Here is a 22,004-nt window from a genome sequence, read left to right on the forward strand (position 1 = left end):
AGCTCAATAATATTTCTTCCTCTGACAATTTCCCTTCTTATTTTCTACATAAAAGGTTTGAAAAAAGCTAATTGACAGTAGTTAGAAGCAGTAACACTGACTGGCAATAAGAGATAACTGAGTTATTGTGCTGTGGTGGGATCATTTAAAAGTCAAAAAGCTAATGCCAGTAGGATCTATTTATGGTAAAGTACAGTATACTATGTTACTTATTTGTAATTAGCATGAGATCCAAAGATAAAGTGTGTGCACAAAGGGTGTTTAATTTACTAAGGCAGAATAAAAACTGTAAATTATTTTAAAATTATTTTTATTAAAATAGACTGGAAGTATTTTGCTTTTCAGAGCAATCAGCGTCATATATCTAAAAATGCTGTCCTATGGATTAGTTGGCTTTTCATTGGTGCCAAAAAGATGACATCCTGTTTAAGGCAGCATCTATTCAAGTACCCAGAAATATTTTCACCATCTTCCTTGTGTAAAATCCAATTGTCTTTATAATTTTCCATTTTCTGGAATGGTCCTTGAAATCTGTTTTCGTCCTCCTTTGTCTGCCTAACTCCTATTTGATGAATATCTCTTACAGAAACTTTCTCATTTCTTTATACTCCACAATTCTAGATTCCTTATTTTTTCCTATGTGGTATCATAGCAGATAGCATTTTCTCTCTTATACTTATATCTGTATTATAGTGAATCTGTATTAATAAATAACCATCTGATCCCTGAGACCGCCATTATGGCTCAGATCAGAGACAAAGTTGTTGCTATCATGCTGCAAATTGTACATAGCATACATCTTGGTACGCCTCTGGGAATGCGAGGCCATTAGGTTTTCTGATGTGAGTCATCCTGAAAAAAAAATTGCTAAGACCATTGAACCAGACTGTGAGTAACTTGAGCCTTCTTTCTCTTTCTCCCATATACAGAACAGTGTTAGACCTAGGAACTCAGTGTATGTGTGTATATTTGTGTTTATATAAATAAATATTTATTGTATTTTTTCATGTATTTTAAAATTTTGTGTTTTATTAGAATGAGTAAACACTAAGTGAAGAATTTGGATTTTCTTTTTAAGAAATGTATAGGCAGGGGCGCCTGGGTGGCTCAGTGGGTTAAGCCGCTGCCTTCGGCTCGGGTCGTGATCTCAGGATCCTGGGATCGAGTCCCGCATCGGGCTCTCTGCTCAGCGGGGAGCCTGCTTCCCTCTCTCTCTCTGCCTGCCTCTCTGCCTACTTGTGATCTCTCTCTGTCAAATAAATAAATAAAATCTTTAAAAAAAAAAAAAAAGAAAAGAAATGTATAGGCATTGTGGAATTTTAAGTTTTGTGTAGTAAGAGTAATAGAGCTGTGATACAATAAAATTGTGTCATAAAATCATGCTGCTCCTTCTTCCAGAAGAGAATTTGAGATTGAAGAGTGGAAGAAAGAGGTATAAGATTGTACTGAAGGAAGAAAGTACAATCAAGGTGAGGGAAAAGTGGAGCCAGATATGAAGCTGTAATATAAACTCCAGTTACCTGCACGTTCACTCCAAGTGACCTGCAAATGCATCTCTGAGCTTTGTTGCAACCAACTCAGAAAGGGACAGCCTTCTGGTCAGAACGTCACCATAGCTATGAGATCAGTCATCTAAATAACTATTTTAAAGGAATATGACTATTTTTTTGTCTTCCAAAAATAACTGTAAACTCATTTTACTTTTATTCTGAAAAAAATATCATGTTTCTTATTAAAAAATAATCAACCAATAAAGAAAGTACAAAATCTCATGTAAATACGCCATTAGAGATCATTTTTGGCCACACACAAATGGTAACTTGGTAACACAGTTCATTCTGGCTAATTTACTTTCCTAACAATATAAGAACTTGGTAATTTTCTTGCACCCTTAGTGTTGTAGTATTGCGAATCTTTCTTAGTCCTATAAGAGAAAAATGATATTTGTTATTTTTCTAGTATTCTTAGTACTGATATTTGATGTGACTTTTTCCATGGTTTTTATGATTAGACTTTATGCAATGTAATGAATAAGTATCCTTGACAACATCTTTTGATAGATTTGTTATGTTTCCTTCTGGAGTATTTTTTATGATAACACTAAAATATGGGTAATAATATTTTACCAAATATTTAACTTCAGTAACAGCCTTCCTGGGGTCAATATGATATGGCCTGGTATTCAGGGTTCTTACTGATTTAGATTTATCCAGGAGTGTATTTGTAAAGACCACTACCTTTCCACCAAAATCCACTATCTCTTTCTTACTGGACACACAGGTAGACTACATTTACCAGTTTCCTTAAAATTAAGTGTGGCTATATGATCGCATTTTCTGTAGTGGATTGTCACTGGAAGTGAAGTCAGTCACTTCCTGGCCCCACCAGTACAATCTCCTTTTGTTTTCTCAGTGCCCTTCTTTCTGGCTGAATGAAATGGCAGTGCTTAGGGAAATCTTGGAAATAAAATGTTGAAGATGGCTAGAGAGCCCTCAGTTTGGATCCTTAAATGACTGTATGGGAAATGCTGGCTTACCTGAACATCCACCCAGAACAGTCACATAAGAAAGAGATATAGTTATTTAAGCTACTTTATTTTTAGACTCCATCTCTACTACAGCTTAGCCTACCCTAACTAATAGAAAATATAATTGAACCAAAATTGAGCTAGATTCAAGTGCTCAATAGCATGAGACTGTGTTTTCTGTATCACATGACCCTTTTTTCTTCCAAATTAGCTTCATTCATAGATAGGGTTTCTCCACAATGTAAGATAAACAGCCCCAGCAGTTTCAGGTCTATGTGGTCTTTGTTAGTTATGATCATAGAGGTTAAGAGTCTTCCCGGGCCTCCAGCACAGTATCTCAGGAAGTGCTGATTGGCTTAGCCGGTGTCATGTGCCCATCCCTGAAATAATTTTTGTGGCTAAAGATTTTTAATACTATGGCCAAATTTAGTTCACAATCGTACCTCTGGATAGAGGGATAATAACCTCCCTCCCAACCTCAATGGACAGAGCATGATCAAAAGGAATGAAATAGTAAATGGTTCCCTAAAGAAAGGACTTCTGAACAATAAAGAATAAACACCAGAATACAGTATGGTTAGAAAGGATTTTCAGTTAATATAAGCATGAAATAAGAGGAGCCTGGATGAGAGTGGTGGTGTAAACATTAAAGTAAAAAGAACAAATCAGAGGAATATTAGTATATTTTTGTTAAAAGGTTGGCATTGTTGGGGAGGGAGTTAGTAGTAAAATAAATTGATGTTTGTAAAAAATAGTTGTAAAATCTTTCAATTGTGGCAGACAGTGCCTCAGGCTGGAGGCTGCTGCATGGGTGCGGCACTGAGGGGAATAAGCTGCGGGCCTGGTGGGCTTGCCCTGAGTCCCTACCGGACCTTCGTACCCCACATGGTGTTGCACGGATGCTGAGCTGCCCTGCTGGTGGTGAAGTATTTCCTGTGCGAAAGCATGCTGTGTAGTTCCTGGGACCAAGTGTTTGCTGCTTTCTGGCAGCGGTGCCCAAATCCCTACAGTAGACATGTCTTGAGGGAAGACACAGTGCACAGGGAGGTGACCGCTGACCAGGAGCTCCAGTACCAGGGTCTCCTGACCTGGACCAGCAGGGTGCCCCGCTAGAGCCCAATGACTGTTTGTAAAGACAACAACCTTGTCTTTACACTTTACAATGCTGCCAACATTGCTCAATCAGTGTAGTTTTTACATCCTAGAGGATTCTGTTGTGGACCTGCAGAACCAGACCATAACCACCTTCATGTGGAACATTAACCACACCCAGATAATGGTAGTAGAGGAATGGTGTGTTTACTGTATGAGCTCTGAGAATAGGGGCTGGACCAAAATCCACCAGGAAGCTTGGGTCTCCTCTAGAGTGCCTCCAGAGCTGTCCAGGAATTTGGCCTCACTCTATTACAAAGTACTTTGACCAAGACTGTGAAGGGCTTTGAATACATCTTGATCAAGCTGCAGGGGGAGGCCCCTTCCAAAAACCTCTGTTGAGACAGCCAAGGAAGCCAAGGAGATGGCAAAGGAGGAGGCACTAGCAGCTACAGAGAAGGCCAAGAACCTTGCCACCAAGAGCAGCAACAGCAGCAATTTGTGTAGCTAGCCCAGGCCCTGATGTGGTAGGATGCCTGTCCACCTGGCTCAAATCCCTCTGCCCTTTATAACTTGCCCTTTATTAGTAGAAATCAACTTCCAAACAAAATTTCTGTTGTGGTAAAAAACACAACAATATTTGTCAACCTAACCAGAAAGATACAGTGTAAAGTATATTCATATTGTAAAAACAATGAAAGTTTTCGAATTAGGAAATGAGTAAAATAATAGTACTATCAAAGGATTTGAGAGATTTGAAAGGAAAAGCAGTGGGGAATAGGGAGAGATGGATGTCATAATTATTGATGAAACAGCCAACACCATAGGTTTCCAAAGTCTTGGGGAGCCAATAAAGTACTGCTGGGCAGATGATTTGCAAGGCTGGAATATAGTTAACAGTGAGGAGAAAGTCATACACCTGGGCATTGGACATCAGGATTAGGCCACAGATCTCAATGTAAGAAAACAGGATCTCTCTTTCTAATCAAGAATAGTCTCTGTCGAAGCTGGTGAGAACACTTTTGGTTACAGTATTTACGGGCACTGGTGGTCTTTTCCTGCATAAAAAAAATTGGACTCAAAATAGAATTTCAGGAGCAGTTTCTAGAACTGAGATGCTGGGCACACACCAAGGGACAAAAACATGTTGCTACTTGATTGGTACCAGCAACAAAAGTGACTTCATAATGATCAATTTACTTGAGCAATCTTACATGTTTCTCCTGTTTCAAAACAAAATTTCCTTGATGGGAATTTGCAGAGCTTACCATAAAGATAGGACTTCAAGGATTAGATACTTAGGACATATTACAGGAAGATACAGAACTCTCTGTCACAGAAATATAAGGACATCCAAGTAGAGCATTGCTTTAAGTTAATGATTAGAGCTCCTTAAGTGATTAGAGTTATAAATGTTATCCTGGTAGTTTTCATCATAGAGATAAAAGACAAAATAATGGAAGCTGTTCCTTCCTGTATCACTGGTGTGACTTTAATGAGCCACTGCAAAATATCAAGGACCTCATTATTGTTGTCAACAAATATTTGAGTGTTCTACTCTGTGTAGTACAAGATTCAAATTCTGCAGGACAAAATGTTTATCAGCTCTGAGCAGGGGTGGAATATATGCTGTATTGCTTTTGTGTTACAATTCTGTTCCTTTATTTGCCTTGGAAAGTACAGTGAAAGACTCAATACTTTTACATGTTTTAGTATTATAACAAGTTTCCAACCTACAAATTACTTGAATTCCAAAAGTTCCATGTAAGCAGCTTGTTCAAATTCAACACATATCCATTGAAATTGTGTTCTGAATGGTAGTTCAAGTTCCAGAATAATTCACATTCCTTTTAATCAACAGTTCATTTGAAATGCTGCACATCAGCAAAAACACATTACTTTTTAGCAATGGAATCAAGAGAGATGCAAGAACTCTGCAGGTTTTTAAAAGGAGAGATGGATAAAAAAGATGTACTTATGAGGAAAAAATTTTTAAGTGGACTTAACTCAGTTGAAACTTTTTTTAAATAGGTGTAAATAAAAGGCAGAAGATATGAACTCAAATTATGCATTGGTCTTTCGAAGGGTAAGGAAGCAGGTGCTATTTTAGATTATTCCATCCCTTTACAGCCAATAGGTGGTGCTGTTGTCATACAATAGTTAGGTTGCTCTCCTGTCTCAAAACAAAGGGAGAATTTGGGAAGTTAATGCAAAGTAGTTTTAAACTGGTTGTTAAAGGGAGTCAGGAGAAAATAAGAGAGGCAGTATGAATTTGATTATATGTGGATGATGTTGATACATCAGGTTTTGTAGCAGAAGAGGTGACTGTACTAGTCTACTTAAATTTCCGTGTAAAAATTAGATAGACTTGAAAACACACCTTTTCTCGTCACCTTTTCTTTGAGCTTTAATTACTCAATTATAAAAATAAAGATTGTTGTGAGAATTAAAGAAAATATAAAGTGTCTAATAAGTGCCATATACATAATATGATAATAAATATGATTGTGTTCATCTCCTAAATAAGTCAGATGAAATTAATAAACTACATTAACATAATGTTATTGGTATTTTGCAAAATTAGACTAAAATAGATGACCTCTGGACCCTGGAGTCTTATAAAGAAGTAGCAAGAAGTAGGAAAAATGTTAAGCTTTATTATTTATTACTAAGAATAAAAAATGCTTAAGACTTTTTTTTTTTAAGACTTTATTTATTTGACAGAGAGAGATCACAAGTAGGCAGAGAAGCAGGCAGAAAGGGGGGGAAGCAGGCTCCCTGCCAAGCAGAGAGCCTGATGTGGGGCTCAGTCCCAGAACCCTGAGATCATGACCCGAGCTGAAGTCAGAGGCTTAACCCACTGAGCCACCCAGGTGCCCCAAGACTTTGGTTCTTTTGGCTCTTTTTTAGGTGAGTATCTTGATAGGCATTACCAAGTACACCCTTGAGTAGATGTAGTCTACGTTTGTGCACAATAGATTTGGACACACCTATCTTAAAGTAATATTTACCGTTTTGCAGATCTTCAGTATTTGTGACTATAGTTTTAATCTTTTTGAACATCAATGGAAAGTAAGGAATAAGTAGGGAAGAATAACAGGATAATACTCTTTATTGCAACCTGCACAAGCAAAATGTGGCCAGCCTTCCCATTTCATACTTCTACAGGCTTCCTTTTGGTGAAGTCACAATTTATTAGCCTTGCTTTCTGCCAGTGAGCTGGAGAAGAGAACGTAGGTAAAATTTATGTTACCCAGTTTTATTAGTTATTAGCCAAGGCAAAGTTTTATTGTAGAGAAAATTAAAACTAATGACTAAAATAATGGGATACTATAAATAAATTGCTCTTACTAGAATTTCTTTCCTTTCCTTTGTGTCTTTTCATTGCTTGGGTTGGCCTTAGACTACCCCAAATTCTTCCTCCTCAGTGAATCTTCTAGGTTTGAGGGGCTAAAGGAATTGTTGCCAGTGCTTCTCCAGTAGGCCTGCCTCCTTGAGGACTTGTGAATCCAAAAGCTGTTTCTCCCTCTTTGCTATACAGACTTATAATGTCTTCCTAAGAACTCTCTCAAGTGAGAAAATGATTTCTCACTGAACTCATCTTGTTTAAACATGGGAAGCAGGCCTTAAGTCATGCTTTAGCTTTAAATTATAGCTCCACATATGAAGTTGGCCTTAGATTTCCTTGGACTGTGGAACTGCTGGGAAAATCCTGCATTGTCTTCCACCTGATTACTCAGGAGTTCTTAATAGATGGCTTGATGAACTCTGTGAAAGGTAAGGAGAAGCAAAATACATGATACCCTTTCTGCCATTCGCAAGACCTTGATTTTGTTTAGGGAACCAATACATGTGCTTGAATGCATTTCACAGTCTCAAAAGTGTGATACTTGGTCTGAATATGTGATTTTCATAGGGCTTGTTGGCTCCCAGAGCATGAGAAGGTTGCCTCCTGGGAAGGGGAGGGGGCAAAAGGTGAAGTAGTGTTGTGCACCCTTGTCTCAACTACAGAAGCTCTGCTTTGAGCAGTTTTATAAATTCAACCTCTATGGAAGATCTTTTAAAGAAGAGATTGAAAATTATTGACACCTCAACCTTTCACCAGCTGAGCCCAGTATTATACTCAGGATGTAGTTCACAAATACTAGAATAGTTCCTTTTAAGCAGATGAATATCACAATTCATTAGGTGATTATGTGATTTCTTTCTATATCAAAACAGATTTCTATTCATTAATGATAAGTAGTGCCTGATAGTAACTAAATTAAATAGATTAATGAAGAGTATTAGTAATTTCATGGATTAATAAATAAATATATGTATTTTTAAAATTAAGACTAATGCACCACAAAATGTACTCTATTTATTTTTACTAAATTATTCATATTTAAAACTGTCATATATTCTGTGAATTATGTAAGGGTAGCTATGATCTTTGGTAAAATGACCAAGTACCACTCCATTTCTATAAAACTCTTTGGATCTGGAAACCAATCAAATAATCAGCCATACCTTCTACATTTCAAATCTGAAAATAAAGTTTGAGCTAGGCCCAAGCTGTACAAGTGGCATAATTTTCTGATTCTTTAAATTCTTTTTGTTTATTCCTTCAGTTTCTCTCTTCACCTCTATATTGATAGCCCCAATTGCTCAAGACCCTTAAAGTGAAAATAAAAAACTTGATCATATTGGTTTATACTGAACTATGAGTGTGTGCTAATTTTGAGAGGGGAAAATATTATTCCTTTTTATATTAAGGATGTACCAGATTAGAATTTGCTTGCTTAAATAGTGATTGTCTCTAAAAATAAAATGAAGATTTTTCAGTCATAAATTTCCTCACTGTAAAATAGCTTTTTTAAGGAGAGCCTGGATGGCTCAGTCAGTTCAGCCTCTGCCTTCAGCTCACATCATGATCTCTCAGTCCTGGCATTGAGTCCCGCATCTGGCTCTCTGCTCAGAGGGAAGTCTCCCTCTCCCTCTGCCCCCCTTCCCGCTCATACTCTCTTTGTCAAATAAACAAATAAAATCTTTTAAAAAAAATAGCCCTTTTAAAACTTGGAATTGCCATATGATATATCTTAAAGCCTCTTTAATTTAGCTAAAAAGATTTTTAGCAGCCCCTTTTATTCCTTCCCTTTGTCTGCATATTTAAGACATTTTAACTCCTATGTCATAATTCAGACATAGTCTTAGCAGGATCACTGAATGTTAGTTTTCTTGTGTTATTTTGCTAAATGTTCAGATTCTCAATTATAAATATACTTTATACATTGGAGGTAATTTAGGCTTACAAAGAATTGTAGAATGTATTAGGTGAATAAAGTACTTTCAAAAACTGATTACTTGCATGTCAGTCAAAATCTGAAATGGCTGCTTCTCTTTTATTTCTTCAGGCTGAACACATTATTACATGACTAAATAGTCAGGAATCTATCATTTGAAGTCTACTTTTTAATGTTTACCTACTTTTGGGGGGTGGGGGAGCAAGTGTAATTACAGCTGTCTTTTTTCTGAGAGTCGAAAATTCCTTGCCATTTGGAAAACAAATGATTTTTACACAAAAATGTTTGATTTCTGTAGTCATAGAAGGGAAGAAAATGCAGTAAAATACTAGCTATTTCTAGAACTCCCATGCTTGATTTAGGAATGCGTTCAGAAAACCTACTAAATTTTTTACTATAAATCTTCTTGGGTTAATATAATAGACTATTCAGTATATATTTGTTGGCTAAATAACATAACATTTTTAGAACTTTAAGTTTTTGTTTGCATATAAGATTACTATGAAATTTAAAAAATAACAAGAATTTATTGTCCAAGTGAAAACCACAGGCACGAATTTGCAATGTGTTCATCTCTTTTTTTTTTTTAATTATGATTTTCTTCACATGTACTTTCAGACTTAAGTTTTACAAATTGTATTTATGGGGGCACCTGGGTGGCTCAGTGGGTTAAAGCCTCTGCCTTCAGCTCAGGTCATGATCCCAGGGTCCTGGGATTGAGCCCCACATTGGGCTCTCTGCTCAGCGAGGAGCCTGCTTCCTCCTCTCTCTCTGCCTACTTATGATCTCTGTCTGTCAAATAAATAAATAAAATCTTTTTAAAAAATTGTATTTATGGCTTTTAAAAAATTAATGAAGTCAGATTTAAAGAGTTAATTTTGGATTTTCTAAGATGGAAGCAGAGGTCCCTTTTGGGAAACCTGTAAGTATGAGGAAGCTAATAAGATTTAAGGTAATCCATTGAACTAGTTGGCTTTCTTAAAAATTCTGAAAGCTTATCTGGAAGGCCTCTTTAATTGCTTAAAAAAAAAAGTATTACCTGCTGCGACCTCCTGAGATAGTCATCCATGCTTATATAAATATATATAGAATATGTCAAATTATAGAATCATCACATTTTCAAGCAGAAATGCCTCATTTGATCACTATGGGAAAATAATAGCTTATGATTATGAATAAAATATTAGTTTTTAATTGGATATCTGTATTGATACTGTATGCAAACTTTGTAAATGCTAATTTAAAAAATCTTAAATGGAAATGCTTAAGAGTAGAAGTCAATAAAAATAAGCTAATCATCCTATGCCTTTTTTTCCTTCTCTGTAAAAGATGCTTTGAAGACAAGAGATAATATATGGAAGATACATAAACACTGACTGGTATATAGCAGGCTCTTAATAAATGTTACATCTGAGTAACTTCAGATTCAGATGATCCTTTAAGTCATATGTGAAGATGGCTTTCAGTCTAAGAATTCTTAGTTTAGTACTCTTAATTAATGGTTTGTTTGTTTGTTTGTTTTTAAATTTACGATGCTCAGCATAACAATGTTAAAAGTCCCCAAATATAACCAGTGGAGTGTGGTTCTTGGCTTTCATTAGCCCTCACTTCCATGTATTGGGCACCAACACTTCTAAGCCTACTTTCTATGCAAAATGCAGTCATGTCTATATCACCAGGCAAACTGATTTAGGATTATCACCTGGCTGCACTCATCACTGCCAGTGGGCTAAAGGTCCAGGCGTCAGTCAGACAGAAAGGGTCTTAACCTTGGCCATCCTACCACCATTTCTCCAAGCCAAGGAGTCTTGCTTATTTATAAGGGGATAGCTATCTCAGAGATGTGTCACCTCAGTCAACCCAACCTCTTTTTTCTACCCCAAAGCATTCATCTCCCCTCCCACTGTTCCACCACTGGGAAATACTGGGCTGGAAGTAGGCAGGTGGTTGGAAACATTACCAAGGATTTTGTGTGCTTATGGGTCACAACCAATATAAGCCTCCACCTTTGATTTGGTAATTATAGAAGAAAATACCTCCTCAAGCATGATACATAACTTATGAGTTCTGAAGCTCCAAAGTTTAAAGATTAAAGGCTGCCCAAATATCTTCCCTGGATTAGGGAAGGAGCAGGGGCCTAGAGAAGAAGAGATGCCTGAGTCTGTGGTCTCATTCTTCAGGGCTGTTGGTGTTACCTGCCTGTCTGGTACCTGTCAAGGGTCTTACAGGGTCACTGAGACCATAGGAAGGCAGTATTTATAGGTACCAAATTAGAAATTTTTTAATTCCTAATCCAACTGTCTTTTATTTATTTTTTTTAAAGATTTTATTTATTTATTTGCCAGAGAGAGAGATCACAAGTAGGCAGAGAGGCAGGCCTCAGGCGGGGTGGGGGGGAAGCAGGCTCCCTGCTGAGCAGAGCCCTTGATGTGGGGCTTGATCCCAGGACTTGAGATCATGACCTGAGCCGAAGGCAGAGACTAAACCCTCTGAGCCACCCAGGCGCCCCCCAACTGTCTTTTAATATGTAAGCCTTATTCACCTTTCAAATGTGTAAGAACACTCTATATACAGAGGAAAGGGAAATTACCTCCAAATAAAACAAAAAATTCCCTTCCATTACTCTTACCAAAACTGGTCTTATATCGTGATGGTTACAAAATGATGGTATTTCAGCTCTGACACTTTTTCTACATTTACTATTTAGTATTGTAATAAGCAAGAGCCCTTTTTATCTCCCCAGTTTATTTATCCCTCTATTTATTTCTATCTTTTAGCAGTTTGGATTTATGGATTCCTTTATTATTATTATTTTTTCTCCTAGTGGCATATTTAGTTCTCAAACATTTTGGTCTCAGGATCTCTTTAAACTTTTCACAGCTATTGAAAGAGCTTTCTTTAGACAAATGCTGGCGAGGATGCAGAGAAAGGGGAACACTCCTACACTGGTGGTGGGAAAGCAAGCTGGTGCAGCCACTCTGGAAAACATCATGAAGGTTCCTCAAGAAGTTGAAAATAGAGCTACCTTATGACCCACCAGCAATCCCACTACTGGGTATTTACTCTAAAGATAACAATGTAGTGATCCGAAGGGAAACATGCACCCGAATGTTTATAGCAGCAATGTCCACAATAGCCAAGGTATGGAAAGAACCTAGATGTCCATCAACAGATGAATGGATAAAGAAGATGTGATATATATATACAATGGAATACTATGCAGACTGAAAACTCCACTGTACATTCATGAAAGAATGGAAGTGAAAAAGACAGATAACATTCTTTTTTTTTTTAATTAACATACAATGTATTATTTGACCCAGGGGTACAGGTTTATGAATCATCAGCTTACACATTTCACAGCACTCACCATAGCACATACCCTCCCCAATGTCCATAACCCACCCACCCTACCCTCTACCCCCAGCAACCCTCAGTTTGTTTTGAGAGATTAAGAGTCTTTTTTGATTTGTCTCCCTCCCAATCCCATCTTGTTTCATTTTTTCCTTCCCTACCCCCCACAACTCCCTGCCCTGCCCTTTCCTCATATCAGAGATATCATACGATAATTGTCTTTCTCTGATTGACCTGTTTCACTCATCATAATACCCTCTGGTCTATCCACATTGTTGCAAATAGCAAGACTTAATTTCTTTTGATGGCTGCATAGTATTCCATTGTATTTATATACCACAAGGGCAGATAACATTCTTGGTATTATTATTAAAATAGTGTTGGCCTCCAAGTCCCCTTAAAAGGGTCCTAGGCACCCCACAGAGTTCTCTCTAACAATCTGAGAATAGCTGGTCTGTAATTCCTTAATTATTTTGGTGCTCAGATTTATCCCAAATTTAATAAATTTCAACCCCTGTAACTGGCTCGAGTTCTTGTGACAAACCCCTCTTTTATTTTTTTAATTTTTTTGAGAATTCCCTTACTTTCTGGCACAGCAAGATATTCCAGACTCATCTTGAACCCACTCTGCTCTAGGCTTAGAATTAGCCATTTGTCTAGCTGCAAATAGAACCAGAAAAAGACATGAGGTTTCTCCAGGAAAGACTGGTATTCATCAGCCATTTCCCATCCACAGAAGTTTCTTACTGGTTATGTTGGCTCCTGTTCCCTGTATCACCATGTGTGTTTCTGGGCCTGTCTCTGTAGAACAGTGTGGTTTTTCAAGTGTGGTCTGCAGGATGATACAAAAGATGCCCATTAGGTGATACAAAGATACCCATTAAAATTGTAAGATATAGGGGCACCTGGGTGGCTCAGTGGGTTAAGCCTCTGCTTTCAGCTCTGCTTTAAATCCATGGTTATGATCTCTCTGCCTTCAGCTCAGGTAATGATCTCAGGGTCCTGGGATCAAGCCCCGCATCAGGCTCTCTGCTCAGCAGGGAGCCTGATTCCTCCCTTCTCCCTCTGCCTGCCTCTCTGCCTACTTGTGATCTCTGTCTGTCCAATAAATAAATAAAGCCTTTAAAAAATAATAATAAAATTGTAAGATATATAACTGTATATGCTTAAGCAAAAAATACAACTACCGTGGACACTTGAACAGCATGGGTTTGAACTTTGCAGATCCACTTATACATGGGTTTTTTTCAATAAATAAATACAACGGGCACCTGGGTGGCTCAGTGGGTTAAAGCCTCTGCCTTCAGCTCCGGGTCGTGATCCCAGGGTCCTGGGAGAGCCTGCATTGGGCTCTCTGCTCAGCGGGAAGCCTGCTTCTTCCTCTCTCTCTCTGTTTCTCTGCCTACTTGTGATCTCCATCTGTCAAATAAATAAATAAAATCTTAAAAAATCATAATAATTAATAATAAATAAATAAATACAACACTATAGGTGTCTTTTTTCTTTATAATTTTCTTAGTAACATTTTCTTTTTTTGGCTCACCCTATTGTAAGAATACAATATAGAATACATATAGCATACAAAATGTGAGTTAATTGACTGTTTATGTTATCACTAAGCCTTCTGATCAACAGTAAACTATTAATAGTTAAGTCTTTACAGTAAGCTATTAGTAGTTAGCCAGAAGTGTAAGTTGGATTTTCTTCTTTTTTTTTTTTTTTCTTTTTAAAATTTTTATTTTAATTCCAATAGAGTTAACTTTAGTTGCGTTTTCAACTGCATGGAGTGGTTGGTTGTGACTCTACCCCCCCATCTAACCCCCCATTGTTAAGGGGTCAAATATAATTTAAGTCTAGCATTTCATGGTATTTTTTAGAGTAAAGTAAAAGTGAATTTTGAAAGGGGAAAAAAAACAAGCCAAATTAAAGAAAAATATTGAGAATGTAATACTATAAAGTGTGACAAACCACAAAGCTGGATTGAATGAAAATTGAATGTCTGATGTTTAGGGCTCTCTGCTGTAGATCCTCTTGCCCTGTCTGTGTCCAGGGTTCCCATACCCTGTTCCAGAAGTGAAATTGATGAAATCTGTCTTTTACCTAAGCCTGTCATCTACCTAATACCCGGAGATCTCCCTTTTTTCCCCCCTATTGTTTTAACTAAGTAGGTTTTGTATTTTTCTAAACAGAGGAAAACGAAATCTGTATCCTAGGGCAATTTGCTTTAAATCCATGGCAGTAGCTTTAAAATAATTTTTTTAAAGATTTTTTAAATTTATTTATTCGACAGAGACAGAGGTCACAAGTAGGCAGAGAGAAAGGAGGAAGCAGGCTCCCCACTGAGCAGAGAGCCCCATGCAGGGCTCAATCCCAGGACCCTGAGATCATGACCCGAGCTGAAGGCAGAGGCTTTAACCCACTGAGCCACCCAGGTGCCCCCCTAAAATTTTTTTTAAGTTTGTAAGATAATGTTGTTACTTCCGTAGTCTTTAAATCCCTATACCATTGACCATATCTACATGAATTCAGACTTTTTGTTTTGACTGTTTTAATTAAATCTAATGTTGTTTTACTGTTAAGTGAAAAAACTATGCATTGCTTTATATAATAAAACTCATTGGGTACACCAGTGTCAATTGTTTATTGTCATATTAAGACTTACTAAGCCTAGGGGCACCTGAGTGGCTCAGAGGGTTAAAGCCTCTGCCTTCGTCGGCTCAGGCCATGATCCCAGGGTCCTGGGATGGAGCCCGACATCAGGCTCTCTGCTCAGCAGGGAGCCTGCTCCCCCCACCACCACCACCTACCTCTCTGCCTACTTGTGATCTCTGTCTGTCAAATAAAGAAATAAAACCTTTAAAAAAAAAGACTTGTTAAGCCTATACGTATCTTAGATTAATGTTTTTGTTATCAAAACAATGTTTAAATATAAATTAGACCCCAAATTTTTGACACCTGATCAGGTACTTAAAAATGCTCTATTTTGATAAGTAGGATCGTCTTTGCAACTATTGTATGAAAACATATTAGTGTGAATAAGTGATCAGTTTGTGCATAATTTCTTACTCAATGGGAGTAATAGATTTCATTTCCAGTTCTTAAAAATTATATAAGTAGGACTTATTACAAAGAATGGAGTAGTTTTAGAACAATTTATTTGGGGGGCAGGAACTTATATCTGATCACAAAAAAATTTATTTGGTAAACCAGTGGCCTTATTCCGTACATATACACTTTTTATACATCTTTGATGTCGTCTATTTGTAAACAAGATTTTTTCAGCAATTGTCAACGAATTAGTTATACTAACTCATGTTTTACTCTGTCTTTTCATTTATACACAAAGAGGTATGATTTTTGATTTTTAAAAATCTTGGGAGACCTTAATTTAAGTTTATAAACCTAAGGGTAGGAATAAGATGTTAATTTTTGTGTCACAGACATTTAAATATAGCTGTAACATATATGCTTTTAGTGGTGCTCCTGGGACTGATAGATCTTTCTATCATCTTCCTCCATGCTCAATTTTTTGATGTGCATTTAAAAGCTTAGAGCACACACCTACTTTCAGAACCCATTTGTTAGGATTTTGTGTTTTAGAAGATAGTTTTCATTTCTGTACTTGTTATAGCTAAAAGAACATATATCTTGGTATTTAGATAAGAACTATATGAAGGCACAGGTATTTTAATTCATCCAAACATTTGTAAAATTTTCATGTAGAAGTAGTTTAGTATGCTAATTTTATGGTAACTTTTGTTACGATGATGAGTTTATATATGTGGATCTAAGTGGCATTTTAGTAAAGACACACATACCCATTTTGAGCCTCTACTATGAGAATAATGCAGCTGTCATTGTTATAGGCTCCTTTTATCCTGACTCATCCCTACAACTTCGGGGCTTCATTACTAATACCTTGACCTACTGTAAATTTATTTAGGATAAGGTAAGCAAAAGGTAACTCCTCTTTTTAAAACTTGGGGAATCTCTGTGTTAGGATTAAATCAGCTTGATTCAGTAAGTCTACAATGAAATGCAGAATTTCCTTAACCTCATACTTCAGAGTTATTACCCATTGATGGCTTGCACATGAAATCTCAACCTTACACTTATTATTACTAAGGCAAAGAAAATAACACCAGTCACTCACTCTTCTTAGGCTACCTTTTTTGGCTTCCTTTCTCTTGCATAGTCACCCCCAGGAATTTCCGTGGTTGGCAACTGAAGGAATTTTTAGTTGCTAGAATTTCAGTTGGTGTGGGAGAGAGATTTGCAACAAGGTCATTTTGTTTAATTATGTCACTCAGTCTATTTAGCATGGTGTAAGGTTGGTCCAGGAGTAGGAAGAGTAGTATTTTGTAAGGCCCAATTTTCTGTCCATGACTGGTGTGATCATGGTTAAACCATGCTCCTCCTCTCATAGTTACTCACCACTGTCTTCCTTGTTTCATCTTGCATTCCCTGAACAGGCAGGCATCTTGCTAACTTTTGGGAAGTAGGAAACTTACCTGGTTTCCCTAGGCACACGGGCTCAATGACAAAGGAACACGTTTTGAGACCACCATTTTGACAAAGCTGCTTTGAAGGACATAATTGAGACTTTGTGGAAACAGAAGAAAATACTACATAGTTTTGTTTTGTTTTTTTAAAGATTTTATTTATTTATTTGACAGACAGAAATCACAAGTAGGCAGAGAGAGAGAGGAGGAAGCAGCAGAGAGCCCGATGCAGGGCTCGATCCCAGGACCCTGGGATCATGACCTGAGCCGAAGGCAGAGGCGTTAACCCACTGAGCCACCCAGGCGCCCCAAAAATACCACATAGTTTTATATCTTTGATATAAACTTAAAATACATGCTAATCAAAATTTTATTATTGAGAAAATTAAGCCTATTGCATTCTCATCCCATCCCCGACCCATCTACATCTTTTTCTTTACTACTACCTCTGCTCTCATGTTTCTACATTGCTACCATCCTGCACCAGTGTTGATCTCAAACCTGAAGTATGAAATCCATAACTCACTAGCTTTTGCCCTCTTCCTTTAGATCCAGTGAGAGTTAGTTACTCAGATGGGTCATAGAATCCAACCTATGATTTGGTTCCCTTGGGTTTGCTAATGTAATGTGGCAACAGGATCTTGTGATTCATTGCATACTTAGTAGAGGTCATGAATAGCAATTCCCTTGGGCAGTAGCAGCAGCCACTTGAACCTCTAATACACATACTCGCAGAATTTGAAGGACTTGAACACCATTGATTACTAAAATGGGGCTTTTGTTGCTGTTGTTTAATTTTGGCCATTAGTGGCTGAAGATTAATTGGTTAGTCCTTTTTTTTCCTTTAACACAGCATCTAGTTTTTTTCTACCAAAATTAATATTGTATACTATGGCAGGAAATTTAAAATTTCTGTATTAAGTTTAGAATTTGCTTTTTCTAGGGTGCCTGGGTGGCTCAATGGTTAAGCCGCTGCCTTCGGCTCAGGTCATGATCTCAGGGTCCTGGGATCGAGTCCCGCATCGGGCTCTCTGCTCAGCAGGGAGCCTGCTTCCTCCTCTCTCTCTCTCTGCCTGCCTCTCTACCTACTTGTGATTTCTCTCTGTCAAATAAATAAATAAAGTCTTTAAAAAAAAAAAAAGAATTTGCTTTTTCTAATGTACCTAATTCTAATGGAATCTATTCTTTCTCCTGATGATTCTTTGACCATACGTGGAGGTGTGCAATATCCAAAGAGAAAATATTATTGTGGTAACTGCTGTATCATGAGTTTATTTAAAAATAAAATAATCACTTTTGTCTTATAGGACAAACTATTCGAGAGAAAAGAATTGTAGAAGCAGCAAATAAAAGAGAAGTAGACTATGAAGTTGGAGATATCCCAACAGAATGGGAGGGTAAGTTTGTGTTTTTAGTTGTATCTTCTGGAGGCAAATTGTTTATACAAAATTAGATAATTATTCTTCTTACAAAAATGTTGGTAATCTGAATCTATGAAAATTTTTTAATACTGCATTTCTTTGAAAGTTATGAAGGTGTCACACTATAGTACAGAAACACATGTTCAGTGAAAGGAACTTGTAAACCTTAGCAGAGCTGGTACTGGTACTGGGGTGGGGGTGTGAAGCCTCTACAATAGGGATTGAAGGAGGCACTTACTGTCAGGTCCTGACTTTGCACTTTCATGCCTCCAGAGTTTAAATATCATTTCTGGCACTCACACCCCATGAACTTGGGAAAATAAATTCATACTTCTCAATCTTAGTTTACTCTTTTTTTAAAAAAAATATTTTATTTATTTATTGGGCAGACAGAGATCACAAGTAGGCAGAGGCAGGCAGAGAGACAGGAGGAAGCAGGCTTCCCACAGAGCAGAGAGCCAGATGTGAGGCTTGATCCCAGGACCCTGGGATCATGACCTGAGATGAAGGCAGAGGCTTGAACCCACTGAGCCACCCAGGCACCCCAGTCTTAGTTTACTCCTATACAAATTGTGCATAATATTTGCTGTCACCATCTGGAATATTTGCTCAACTTTAAATGACCCTGGTAACTGACCCTCTGTTAAGACAAGGATGGACACTTGATCCCTATCAGGACTTTGGAATTAAGGTAAGAGTTCGAAGTGAGATAAAACAGTAGCAATCAGTCTTTCAGTATAGCTAGAACCATAACATATAATTGTGGGTAGTTATCCTCAATCAAGTAAGTTTTATTGCAGAAAAAGCCAGTCTACTAAGAGAAAAATGTAAGCAGTCTGCAAAAAGAATATAGTGAGATGGAATACTTTGTAGGTTTCCAGGCAGTTTCCAGTTCTCTATTCCATTTCTTTCTAAATGAAGTTCAAATGCATATCTGCCTTTGAGCGCTAGTACCACCCTATATCCTTGTAATAAATTTCCCTTTTCCTTACCAGTTCTTTGCCTTGCGCCTGTCACATACTAAGTACTCAGTAAATATGTAATGAGCACATAAAATCCATAATTTTTAAATAGATTTTAGAATGATCTTGTTAATTTTTACAAAAATGCCTCCTGGGATTTTTGGTGGGATTTTGTTGAACATATATATCCCTTTACAAGAACTGACATCTTAACAATAAGTATCTTCTGACCCCTGGACATTATATTTCTCTTAATTTAATTTAGGCCTTCTTAATTTCTTTTATTAAAGTTTGTAGTTTTCATCATACAGATGTTGCACATCTTTTGTCAGAATTATTCTTAAGTATTTCATCTTTTTGATGCTATTGTATATGATAGTTTTTTCCAGTGTTAATTTTTGATTGTTTGTTACTATCATAAATGTGCCATAGGTATTTGTATATTATCTTGTATGCTATGACTTTGCTAAGTTATTAATTATAGTAGCTTTTTTGTCAACTTCAACAGATTTAAAAAAAAAATTTTTTTTAAGATTTTATTTATTTACTTGACAGAGATCACAAGTAGGCAGAGAGGCAGGCAGAGAGACAGGAGGAAGCAGGCTTCCCACAGAGCAGAGAGCCAGATGTGAGGCTTGATCCCAGGACCCTGGGATCATGACCTGAGCTGAAGGCAGAGGCCTTAACCCACTGAGCCACCCAGGCGCCCCTAAAATTTTTTTTTTTAAACTTAGTTACTCAGAAGATCATATAGTCAATGAATAAAGGCATTTTCTTCTTTTCAACCTGGATACCTTTAATTTTTTTTTTAATCTTATCTGTTTCCACTGACTAGAACTTCCAGTATACTATTGATCATAAGAGATGTGAATGGACATTCTTGCATTGTTCCTGATGTATTACTCTTTTTATACATCATTGATTGGTTTATTTAAAATTTTGTTTAATATTTTTATTGAGGTATATTGGTTAGTAACTTCTTTTTCCTTTTTTTAAATTTAATTTAATTTAATTTAATTTAATTTTATTTCATTTTATTTTATTCTTTCCATGTTCCAAGATTCATTGTTTATACACCACATCCAGTGCTCCATGCAATACATTTTCTTGTAATGTCTTTGCTTGGGTTTTGGGTCAGTGTAAGCTGATCTCATGAAATGAGCTTGGATATATTCTTTCTTCAATATCTTGTAAAACTTTATGTAGAGTTAAAATTATTTTTAGAAAATATCTGATAGACTTTACTACTGAAGCCATCTGGACCTGGAGTTTTCAACTACAAATTAAATTTATTAGATTTAGGACAATCAGGTTATCTATATCTTCTTGAGTGACCTTTGGTAGCATATTTCTTTCAAAGAGTCTGTCCTTTTCATGTAAGTTTCCTTTTTTTTTTTTTTTTTTTTTTTTTTGCATAACATGGACCATAGTATTTCCTTATTATCATTTTATTATCTTTAGAATCTGAAGTGATGTCCTCTCTCTCATTATTAGTTTTTATGGCTGAATTGTGTTCCCCCAAAATCTATGTTGAAGTCTTTTTTTTTAATCTTTTTTTTTTTTTTAAGATTTTATTTATTTATTTGACAGACAGAGATCACAAGTAGGCAGAGAGGCAGGCAGAACAAGGAAGGGAAGCAGGCTCCCGCTGAGCAGAGAGCCGAATGTAGGGCTCGATCCCAGGACCCTGAGATTATGACCTGAGCGGAAGGCAGAGGCTCAACCCACTGAGCCACCCAGGCGCTCCTCTATCTTGAGGTCTTAACCCCAGCACCTCAGACTGTATTTGGAGATGGAGTATTTAAAGAGGTAATCAAAGTAAACTAAGGTTATTAGGATGGGTCTTAATCGAATATGACAGGTGTCCTTATAAGAAGAGGAGATTAGGACATAGACATATACAGAGGGAAGAACTTGTGAAGACACTGGGGAAAGACAGCCATCTACAAGCTGAGGTGAGAAACCTTAGAAAAAGTGGACCTTGCCAACACCTTGATATTAGACTTCAACCTTCCAGAATTGTGAAAAAAATAACCTTCTATTATTTAAGCCACTGAATGTTTGGTACTTACCTTTGTTATGGCAGCCTTAGTAAACTAATACATTAGTATTCAGGATTGTTTATGATTCAGTTTTATTTCCTATTGTCATTTAAAAGCTGTATCTCTACTGAGTGGCTATTTTTGGTATTACTGACTGCATCTTCAACATACCAAAATCTTTATGTGATGTTTCCGCTTCAGATAGATACAAGAACCTTACAAAGGTGCACTACCATTTCTTCCTTCCAATATTTCTGTTATTGTAATATATTTTAGTTCTACTTGTTACAAACTGCACACTGCACTGTTATTGTTATTTAAATACTGAACTAGGATTTACAGAGATTTAAGCAATAACAAAAATATGACATATTTACTTATATTGCTACCATTTCTAATGCTTTTCATTCCTTTTTGTAGATCCATATTTCTATCTGTGATCATTTTCCTTAGGGTCTAATGGTTCCTTTAACTTTTCTTTAAATGTGAGTCTGCTAGAATTAAATTCTTTCAGCTTTGATATGTCTGAAACACATATATATATATTTGGTGGGGTGGCAGAAGGAGAGGGAGAGAGAATCTTAAGCAGTCTCCATGCCCAGGTGGAGCCCAAAGAGGCCTCAATTTCCACAATTCTGAGATCCTGACCTGAGCTACAATCAAGAGTCAGATGCTTAACTGACTGAGCCACCCAGATACCCCTGTCTGGAATATAAAAATATTCTTCTGTCTATAAGAGTCTAGGTTGCTAGGGTTTTTTTTTCTTTTCTTTTTCTTCTTTTCCTTTTTTTTTTTTTGGATAGTTTTTTTTTCTTTTCA

At 36.9% G+C, this 22,004-nt stretch overlaps 1 protein-coding gene and 1 pseudogene across 1 annotated transcript in view; both read left to right on the forward strand.

The window, feature by feature from the left end:
- Positions 1–22,004, forward strand: part of NDUFAF2 (NADH:ubiquinone oxidoreductase complex assembly factor 2) — a 163,547-nt gene that overhangs the window by 86,644 nt on the left and 54,899 nt on the right. The window contains exon 2 of the mRNA XM_059417932.1: positions 18,068–18,157. Coding sequence (XP_059273915.1) covers positions 18,068–18,157 — 90 coding nt within the window. The remainder of the gene's footprint in view (positions 1–18,067; positions 18,158–22,004) is intronic.
- LOC132028125 (PRELI domain-containing protein 1, mitochondrial-like) lies at positions 740–4,130 on the forward strand (annotated as a pseudogene).

The sequence above is a fragment of the Mustela nigripes genome, chromosome 12, assembly GCF_022355385.1.
Source record: "Mustela nigripes isolate SB6536 chromosome 12, MUSNIG.SB6536, whole genome shotgun sequence".
NCBI classification, from domain to species: domain Eukaryota; kingdom Metazoa; phylum Chordata; class Mammalia; order Carnivora; family Mustelidae; genus Mustela; species Mustela nigripes.